At 33.9% G+C, this 11,023-nt stretch overlaps 1 protein-coding gene across 2 annotated transcripts; it reads left to right on the top strand.

The window, feature by feature from the left end:
- The first annotated feature begins 2,377 nt into the window (after positions 1 to 2,377).
- On the top strand, positions 2,378 to 11,023 carry LOC103037301 (keratinocyte-associated protein 3). Of its 2 annotated transcripts, XM_007251925.4 has the most exons (7): positions 2,378 to 2,483; positions 2,817 to 3,001; positions 6,036 to 6,095; positions 6,686 to 6,883; positions 7,394 to 7,528; positions 7,707 to 7,827; positions 8,830 to 11,023. In XM_007251925.4, exons 1-6 carry the CDS (start codon positions 2,471 to 2,473, stop codon positions 7,800 to 7,802), a joined length of 687 nt encoding a protein of 228 aa, XP_007251987.3. In that variant the 5' UTR covers positions 2,378 to 2,470; the 3' UTR covers positions 7,803 to 7,827; positions 8,830 to 11,023. The 2 variants fall into 2 exon arrangements, with proteins under 2 accessions (XP_007251987.3, XP_015462031.3); XM_015606545.3 differs by lacking the exon at positions 6,036 to 6,095.

The following is an 11,023-nucleotide window of genomic DNA, read 5'->3' as shown; positions in this document are numbered from 1 at the left end:
CTATACTAGTGTGTGCTTGTCTTTTGCTCCATGTGTTTGCTATGTTTCATTCTGAAAATTAGTGCAAGGATCCCTTCACTCTTGCTGGGGAACTGACCTTCAGATGACCCTGTAAAAGGTAATATGTATCTGAGCCATAAGGGGGTGCTGTGGTGCAAGGTTAATGTTTGTCTGGGTTTTTGTTGACAAATCATTTCAGCAACACAGTAAGAGAAATAGAGGTTTACACATTATGTGTATACATACACCTATTATTAAAATGTTAAGAACCATTTAATGTAATAATAAATGTAATTAATTATATTTTAGGTAGATTTGAGTATTTTAAACAACACATGCAGGGTATTCGCAGATCCTTAAAAAGTACTTATTTTTATTTAAATATCTTAAATACATCTCTGAAAGGAACAAACGACATAATTTATGGCTTTAAAGGCAACATTTTCATCCATTCATTACTTGCTTTTCCTAGCTTAGACGGTAGTGCAGGCTGCATCTAGATAACCTCCAATTTGCCCCGAACCCATTTTTTATGTGTAAAACTGTTTCTTTTAAATATTGATTTGTCAAAAATACAGGAATTGCATGCTTACTGTAGCCTGTAAACTTATTAGTGTATGCATTTTGAATTTTATTTTATGATGAAAGCGGTCTTAATTTATTTTCTGAGTGGTAATATAAAGTCTTAAATTTAATTTCCAGATTCCAAATGTAGATACTCTAATATGTACAGTATTCAAGGAACAACAGTATAACAGTAAAAGTGTATAATGCAAAATCATTTCATGTAGTTCTTTGTTTTAGTCAAATTATGCACCAAACATGTAGGCTCATTTTACTGATTTTAGTGAGTTAGGGGTGTGTTTCTCAAATATAGGTTTAACTTGAGCCTAAAAGGGAATAACTGTTCAAAATGCTCCGTTATCTAACTAAACACAGAAATCCAACTCTATCCAAAACACTCAAGAATGCCTGACACTATCCATATGATCATAATCCCTTATTGTACATGTTTTTTAATAACATGTACGCTTAAATTTAGCTATTCCTTTTTAAAGCCTTAATTTCTTTAAACTTTCTATATTGACTTTGCGTAACACTCAACCCCCACCCTGTACTGTGTGCTTGGTCTTACCTGACCTTTTTTTAATATTTGCTTTCATTTGTAAGGTGTGTCATCTAAGCACAACAGGACTTTGGCCATTCAGGCTTTGCTCTTTATCTTATCCTGTCCTAACAGAAGATCTCAGTCATTGTTTAAATGGTTAGTAATGACAAACAGATTCCAGTGTTTTTAATCTCCCACATAACATCACCCTCATATATCTCTGTATAACAGAGATTATATACAGTCAAGCTTATATTTTATGTCTTAATTAGGGCAAATGGAATTCAACTGTGATGGTTTGGATTGGATTTTGCCGCAATATTCCCAGATTTACAGCCGTCTGTGCCATTTGATTGACATACAGTAGATGCCAGAGGTAGCTGCTCCCTTTCCCAGGAGCCTGTGCACACTTTATACTCCTGTATGACTTTAGTGGAAACTTTAACAAGGATCTTTTATAATTCTTCTGGTGTGAATTAATATGCTGGTGTGTGTTATAGCAGCAGTCTTTTTTTCAGATATAAATTTTAATCATATTATCTACTTGTAAAAGTCTATCATTAGAAAAGGGGTGTTTAACTCTGAGATTTTTTTCTCTCTAATAATTTCAGCAGCTTATGCAAACAGCCTTTAGTGTACAGCACATTTCAAGCATCCTCCCAGCATTAATATAAATAATAAATTCATATAAATGCATAAGTTTCAATGTTTTAACTGTCTTAAGGTTTAAGTGCCCCAATACAATTTTACTTATTTAATTTGTAGTATTAAATGTAACAAAAAAGGAACAACTCGTTAGTGATGATAAATAATGTTTTGTAATATAGAAATGCTGGTTCTGTCTGATCTATTAGCTTTAATTGCTATTGACCAGCATTCTAAACAGCATGTCTACATTACCACTTTTTTATATTTTTATTTTGTATCTTGAATGTCACACTTTTTTTAAATCCATGAGAAATGGACAGCAATAGCCCACAACCACACCTGCACTACAATATATTAATGTTGATTTTCACTGAAAGATAAGGCTTTTTTCTTCGTGTGAATTTGTCATTTTAGAGAAACAGTGTTTCTTCCAGTGGCAAAGATGTTATGCTGTATTTTCTGTGGGCAGAAAAGTCTCACCTGTGTTGTTTTTACAGCTGAATATCGTGTATTTGTTTTTTTTTTTTATATATTACTAGCCAGGTACAGCCTATAATGGTCTTCTTCTAAGGCAGTGTAGCATTAGCATTATGCTGCTCACTGAGGTGTTCTGTCTCTCAGACCCCACCCACTTCCGCTGTGCAGGTGAGCCGCTCAAACAGGAAACGGCAGGAGCGGATTTTATTTTCTCTCCTTTATCTGAAGAACGTGGGGATGTGTGGGTTTGGTAAGCACTTATATATTCTTAAGATCTTGATAAATGAGTCTCAGGGAGTGAGGCGATTTATATTCGTGTGGAGGGTATTTTGCTAATGTTTAAAGCTTTAGTCGTAGCTATAATATTTAATAATATAGCTAGTGTGCTTACAGCTTTAGTCTACCTATGAAGATTTACTATCAAATAAATCAGCTGTGCTCTGTGAACACATAGGTTCAGTATGTAAATCAGTACAGTACAGTAAATCAGTGAGCGGGTATAGCAGACTCTGGTGTTTGGTGAGCTGTTGTGGAGGTATGTGTAATGTTCTGCTTATGGAATAATGTTTTATTCTCTTCTTAGACAGACAGAAGGGGCCTGGAAGGCTCATGGCTAAAGGACTGACCCTGATTGTTATTGGTCACATCAATTTCATCCTGGGCGCTATCGTCCACGGTAGCATTTTACGTCACATCTCTAAACCAAGCGGCAAGATTTCCACAGAATACACAGTGTCCAACATCATAGCCGTCACCTCCGGCCTGCTGGTGGGTATTGGTAGGAAGTACAAAAGTAGAACTAAGATACTGTGAGATTTTTTTGTTGTTGTTGTTCTGTATAATTAGGTCATATGGTTCAATATTAATATACAGTGCCTATTGTGTACCATCACACACTCTCAGAAAAATAAGTACAGATTAGGGCTGCAACGATTAGTCTATATAATCGACAATGACAATTTTAAATTTGTCGACTTCAAATTTCATTGTCTACTAATCGTTAATTTGTAAAAGTACTACATTACACAAAGTGCTGGGGACAAAAACACAATGGGAGATGGATAAATGACTCACTCACACAGTTTACACACTACTTAGTCTGTGTCTCCAAAATTACCAAACACAACAGATTACATATTTACTCACTAAATGTCAGTACTTTCTATGTTTAAACAGCATCAGGATATTTAAAAGCCTTTTAAATCTAATGTTACACTGTTTTTCTGTTTTTAGAGATGAAGGATATGGCAGAAACAATTGTTGACTAATCGAAAAAAAATATCTAATTAGTCGACTACAAAATTAATCATTAGTTGCAGCCCTAGTACAGATTTGTACTTAAAAGAGTACAAAGCTTGTTGCTGGGGTTGTACCTTATATTGAGATACAACAGAGTACCCTTCAGTAAAAGTATTTTTTTGTACCCATGTTTTTTGTACCAGTAAAAATTGTAAAGATTATAAATATTATCATCAACTAAATATGTCTCAAAAACTTAATGATTCAAAATTGTCTGGCTTTCAAATAAAAATATATAATTACAATATATATTGTTTATTAGTACAGTGATACAGAATACTGAATGTACCTTTTGGCTGGTTAAATTGTATAAATCTGTACTTTCTTTCTAAGGAAAGATTTTGTACTTCAGAGAAATCACAACTGACCCTGTAAAGACCATATATTTATCCAATTGAGTACAAGAAAGTACTTATATCGTATCTCTGTTTATTAGTGTGCAGCATATTTTCAGTATAGTAAATGTTTTAAAGTGTACTCTGAATTAGCACATTATTACACATATAAAGTAATGTTAACCTTCACTGTACAGCACTTTAAACAGTTTTTACATTTTAAACACTTTTCTCTAGTGTGAGGAATAGCTTTTCGTCATGTTTTCAGCACTGTGCTGCCTGGTTAAGTTCAATGGTTCTTTTTTTAGATGTTATATAACATTTTATTAAATTAATTGTTTTTATAGAACATAGTAATTTTATTTATTAATTTAGCGTTTTTCATTACAATACAATTACCAGTCTACCTTTCATCTTGAGATAACCCTGCCCCTTTTTACATATGATTATTGTGTAGTCTTATAAACATGATGAATTGTCAAAAATGCCAAATCTAGTCATTTTTTGTAATGCAGCACTCCGCTTGCTCCTGTCTGTCTAGTTTTAAAAAAAAAAATAGGGTTAACCTACAAAATTATTTTAGAGATTGTCTTTGGCTTCTGGTTGCTTTATTTATATATTTATATATATATATATATATATATATATATATATATATATATATATATATATATATATATATATATATATATATACATACAGTGAGTCCAAGAAGTATTTGATCCCTTGCTGATTTTCTTCGTTGGCCCACTAATAAAGACATGATCATTCTATACTTTTAATGGTAGATGTATTCTTACATGGAGAGACAGAATATTAAAAAGAAAATCCAGAAAATAAATCTAAGGAATATATATTAATTGATTTGTATTTCATGGAGTGAAATAAGTATTTGATCCCTTAGTATTCATTAGCAGTTCTGGCTTTTACAGACCAGTTAGACACTCCCAATCAACTTGTTACCTGACCTGAAGCCACCTGTTCTCACTAATCACTTGTGTGAAAAACACCTGTCCACAGAATCAGACAGATCACACAGATTTCAAGTCTCCAACATGGGTAAAACCAAAGAGCTGTCACAGGACCTCAGAGTCAGAATTGTTGACCTTCACAAAGCTGGAATGGGCTACAAAAAGATTAGTAAGGTGTTGGATGTGAAAGTAACAACTATTGGTGCAATTATCAGAAAGTTTAAAGAGTATAACATGACAATCAACAGACCTCGGCCCGGTGCTCCAAAGAAGATTTCGCCTCGTGGGGTGGCAATGATGCTGAGAACGGTCAGAAATCGTCCTGCAACCACTCGGCAGGAGTTAGCAAATGACCTGAAGGCAGCTGGGACCACAGTTTGCAAGGAAACAATTGGCAACACTTTGCGCAACAATGGATTCACATCCTGAAAATGGGCCGTGGTTGGGTCTTCCAACATGATAACGACCCTAAACATACAGCAAAGGCAACAAAGGATTGGCTCAAGAAAAATCACATTAAGGTCATGGAGTGGCCCAGCCAGTCGCCAGACCTCAATCCGATTGAAAATCTATGGAGGGAGCTGAAGGTCAGAGTTGCCAAGCGACAGCCCACCAACCTTCATGATTTAGAGAGGATCTGCAAAGAAGAGTGGGCCAAAATTCCCCCTGGTGTGTGTGCTAAACTTGTGGTTAACTACAACAAACGTCTCACCGCTGTGCTTGCAAACAAAGGCTTTGCCACTAAGTATTGAGTGTGTTTGGCAAGAGGGATCAAATACTTATTTTCCTCATTGAAATACAAATTAATTAAAATATATTCTTTAAAATTATATCCTGGATTTTTGTCTTGATATTCTGTCTCTCCATGTTAGAATATATCTACCATTAACAGTGCAGAAGGATAGTGTCTTTATTAGTGGGCAAACAAAGAAAATCAGCAAGGGATCAAATACTTCTTGGACTCCCTGTATATATATATATATATATATATATATATATATATATATATATATATATATATATATATATATATATATATATAAATATAACCACATATATTTCTACTGGAACTAAGTTTTACTGTGTTTCCATAGCTCTGCTCAGATTTGTTTTAATGATTTTAAAAAGTGAGATGTGTGGTTATTTCTGTTCCCTAGGCAGTGTATATAATGTTATTTTATTACATTTATTTTTCAGAGCATCGCAAGTGGAATTGTTGCAATATTGGTGTCTAGGAATATTACCAACTGGAAACTAGTGAGAAATTGTCCTTTACTTTTATTACTTTATTAGCTACCTGTTTTTGGATCAGTCACTGAGTATATGGTTAAATGTGTACATTGGTCCACATGCATCAAATATACAACACTGTCTCAACAGTAGTCTTTTAGATTATTTCAATTCGTAAATAATTTTTGTGTTGTGATTTAATACAGTATACACTATATATCCAAATGTTTGTGGACACCCCTCCTGATAAATGAATTCAGCTACTTTTAAGTTGCACCCTTTGCTGTCACAGACATATAAATGCACACATAGCTTGACTACTCCCTGTATACAAGTTCGCCAATAGAATAAAACTTTCTGGAACAGATAAACATGCAAGATGCTTGATTCCTAGTGTGAATAGAGGAGTTTATATCCCCCAACATTGAGCTGTGGAGCAGTGGTCTTGTGTTCTCCCAAAAGATGGTGCTCCATCTAGACAGTTACTCCAACAAAAAATAAAAACAATGAATGGTGTCCCAGTACTTTTGGTCATATAGTGTATTGCAGTGTAACATATAACAAATACATTTTGTTTTATTACTTTGAGAGGCAGTAAGACTTTGTTATTTTTTCAGCACGTAGGTTTGTTGGTGAGTTCCTTCTTGAACACACTGCTTTCTACAGCCTGTTGCGTGGGATTGCTGCTGGCCATCAGCCTCACTATTAAAGCAGACGGCAGTGCACTTATGCAGGGCTGCAACTCCACAGGCATGCCAATTAACGCCCGCTCTCCCATCAACGCCAACTGCCCATTTGACACCACACGCATTTATGTGAGTGCAACAGCCGTCCAACAAACAGATATGTGTTCTCAATCTCATACCTGCATACTTTTCATATTGTTTTCCTTGCAGTAACCAAATAAATCATGTCAGGTGCTGGATAAAAAGCCTTACCCGAATGGTTCACAGAAAACTTAAATATAAAAAAAGTTTCTTTTCCTTTTTTTTCATGGTTTCATGTAGTATTTGAGCAACAAGGCTAACATCAGAATATGCTTTTGCAACTATGTTGTTTGAGCTGGACCTTCAGACATTTTTTGAGCTTGGTCTGAACCAAAAGATTACACTCTCTATCCCTGTATAGTATCTACTCTAAATGGAAAACAGAGTACACAGCTAGACTGTACAAGTAGTTTTGCTATCAGTATCTTTTGTATGCCAGTATCTCTCAAAGCAAAGTGAAGCAGTGTATAACTGAGTGATAGGAATGTATTGAATTCCAGGTCTAAGGCCATCAGCTTCAGTGCTATTTCTATTCTGACTTCACTCGTTTTCTTTTAGGACACGACTCTGAGTCTATGGTTCCCCTGCACATTGCTTTCAGCTATGGAGACAGGCCTGTCTGTGTGGTGTTTTATAATAGGTCTTACACTGAGAGGAATTGGGCCATGCGGTCACACCTACCTCAAAGAGCAGGTAAACTATGAATTGCTCAGACACTCAAAAAGTAAGCATTTAAAATGGCTATAAAAGGTTTTCAGCTACTGAAAAAAACCCTGTCAGCAATCATTCCACACAAAATACTCGCACCAGCTCTGTTCACCCCCAGGACTCTTGACTTTGTATTGCCTTATGGTGTTGTGTTTCATAATAGCTGGAAGAGGAGGCATTGGCATCCACATCAAAGAGAGACCCAGAATTTGTAGCTCCAAGCCAACGTCTTATTGGACACCATTCTTCTCATGCATAAAGAAGAAAAACAGTCAGAAGTCAAGGTAGGGTTTCAGTCAGCTTCACAGGATTTTTTTTCTTTTTAATGATGTAGAGTAAGATTAACTAAACATTTGAAGCTTTTGATTAATTAGCCAAGTAATTTTATGCATATTGCATCTAATTGTAACATTTTATTTTAAGGAACACAAATTAGGCTAATTTAGGTTTTGTTTGCACAGTGAAGCCTGAATTAGACATTTACAATTTATTTTATTTAAAAAGCATTAGGCTTTATCCAGCCTATTATGCATTATGCATTAACCTTTATTAGTACAAACAGATGGTCTGTATTGTGGAAATGCTGATACTTGATAACGCTGTTGAATATACTGATATCCATGTAATAAGTGGAAAAAGATTCTATATTAGTTTAACCTTTATAAAGTTTTTTGGCACTTGTCCTAACAGCCCTAATGGAAATCAGTAGTAATTCCTGTATTAGTTGTTACATTTTGTTGCCACCCTGTTATATGAATTATTGAGCATAGAATTATCTTAATGTATGTTTTATTAGTGTGTAATTGGCAACACTTTCACATTTTACATATTTTGGGGGAATGCCAGATTACAGACTTACACACTAATATTATAAACATTTAGTGAATGCTTAATAATTTACATAAAGTGGGTAACAAAGTGGTTACTGTATGTTCTAACGCATTATTGCAATTATTATCACATCACAAGTAATGTTCATATAACACATCTTTAATTTCCACAATGCAGACCCTTTCAGTTATGTACTAATTAAGGTCACACTGAGTTAAGCTTAATGCATACTTAATCATTTATAAATATCTAAAAGAGTCTTTACTGAGCAAAAGACAAGACTTAAGTAAGCCTGTATTAATAGTAATAGGTCTGAATTTTCTAAAAATAAAGAGCTTCCCATCTAGTGATATTATGTACAATAAGCAAAGCTTTAGGTTTCTGTGTGTTATTTTAATAATGTTTGCTTGGTTGTTTTATATTAAACATTACAGCCCTTTTGTTATTCTTTTTAGATGATTTGCTGACGCTCTACAGCTCTGAGGTAAAAATGCTGACTGTAGTCAGTTGAAGTCCAGGTTGCATTTCCATGAGCATGTATTAAGCTAGTCCAAGACTGAATTGCATTTCTAATGGTGATCCATCACTGACAGCCCTTTGGTGTTTGGCTTAATATGGATCCAGGAAACTCCTTTTATGTATTTAAGCTGAGACCCAGACAACAACAAAAAAACTGAACTAGAAACAGTTCTCGATAAGAGCAACATTCCTAAATGACTGTTAAGAGTTTTTCAATTGGATAGCGATTAATTATGCTGATATTTTTATCATTTGAGTTTTATACTGTATTTTTTTTTTCTGCAATGCTTTGTACTACACTGTGTTATATTTGTGTATATCTGTGTGCTGAAAACACAAACAATGGCTGTGACTGAAGTGGATCTCTACTCCTTACTCCCAATGAAAAACAAGTATCTTTATTTTTGTTGATTTTTAGTCAACAAAATTCCCTTACACTATGTAACAATTTCTTGATGAATGGACTAATAGAAATTATTCAGAATTACCTGAAAAAAAAAACAATTTTTTCATTGACTTCCATTGAAAATTAAGATTTATCTTTTACCTGTAAAGCTGCTGTTTTGGAGATACATATTTTTCATTAGACTTTACTAAGAAGTGGTAGAATCGATCCCCCAATGTCAAAAAAGTTAAATTACTCTGTACTTATCTGCACTGTCTTCATTTTCATGCCATATCTATCAGGGGCAGTGTATATTTTATATTCAGTTTATATTTATATGTGCCCAGTATCATTAATTTTACTTAATCATTAATCATGCAGCTCTAGTAGAAACATAAATTAATTTGGACCTTTTATCATTATATGATGAATCACTCAAACAAACATAAGAGTGGCTAAGTGTACAGACACAAACTGTACATACACAAACTATATTTTGAATTGTGCTGTAAATTTTTAAATTTTAAATTTTACTGATATGTTGCTGAGAAACTATTAACAAATTAGATGAAAAATATTTTAAATTCATGCTGTGTGGATGCTTGGAACTGTTGTAACTGTATATGTCATCATCATTAGATCATTTCATTGCAGTGTATGCTGCTTAGTAACCAAGAATGTCATAATGCATTTTGGTCCACATTTAGCCTCTGCAGTTCACTAGAAATTATAAGTACATCGTTGAGACTGTAGTGCCTTCAAAAATACATTCGTATTCCACTTTAAAATTTACAGAAATGACCGACATCCTTAATAGTGCCCCAAATAGGGATTCATTAAGGTCACAGCTGATAAAAATATCAGTTTTACATTTTAAATGTACAGTCATATTTCGGGGTAAAGCAGGTTTTAATACATCTGATAACTGTAAAGATATATATACAGAACTGTACAGAAATAACTGTTTTTTTCATGTCAGATCTGCACAAGTTATCTTTACTATGTTAAACAGTTATCTGAAGTTTGTGCTATTTAATATTAATTTTAAAGACCAGTACACATTCAGTATACATTTTTCAGCATTTTGATTTTATTAATTTTATTTGCCAATTCTTTTTAAATGCTGCCAATTTTCAAGTTAAAGTATAAATACACACTCTGGTTACTCTAAATGTGTGTCTTTCTTTTATAATGACACTTAATCTATTCAGATATTTAGATATGCCAAAGATGTAGACCACTCAAAGCTGTTAATCAACATGTAATCAAATGTACAATCAGACATCAGCTGGCCCAAATGTCCTTCTGACAAAATGAGTAGGAGAGTAAAGGGAGATTAGTGAAGTGTGTGTGATGGAAGAAAAGAGTGTGCGCTCTACAGAGCTAAACCTGGGCTGAGTTTACTGATGCAGTGAAAATCTCTCTTGCAGAGATAATCCCTTGTGCTGAAAGGGGAAAAATAAATATTGACATAAGCATGTGACTGACACTGTCAAAACAACTAGTTTGTCTGAGTTGCCTGATGCATTTCAAAGCTCATGGAGGTCTGCCCATTTCCCCTAAATATGAAATTTCATTTGTGCACGTCATTGTACTTGTTCAATGCAAATATTGCTTTTTGCTGATTGAGGTTGATTTTATTAATAATAAGCTGTAATTAATAACTACATCTAATAAATTTAACATTGTTACTACATGCATTTATTATGCAAAAAGTTATAATAAACTTTTTTTTCACTTTTTGA

This window comes from Astyanax mexicanus, chromosome 14 (assembly GCF_023375975.1).
Source record: "Astyanax mexicanus isolate ESR-SI-001 chromosome 14, AstMex3_surface, whole genome shotgun sequence".
NCBI lineage: Eukaryota > Metazoa > Chordata > Actinopteri > Characiformes > Acestrorhamphidae > Astyanax > Astyanax mexicanus.
Note: the sequence above shows the minus strand (reverse complement) of the source record. Positions and strands in the feature narration are given on the sequence as shown.

What these genes read in the sequence shown, in the direction of transcription:
- LOC103037301 (XM_007251925.4), top strand. An exon ending in ATATTACCAACTGGAAACTA is followed by an intron (nt 6,096 to 6,685) that starts GTGAGAAATTGT and finishes TTATTTTTTCAG; the next exon opens with CACGTAGGTTTGTTGGTGAG. An exon ending in TTGACACCACACGCATTTAT is followed by an intron (nt 6,884 to 7,393) that starts GTGAGTGCAACA and finishes GTTTTCTTTTAG; the next exon opens with GACACGACTCTGAGTCTATG.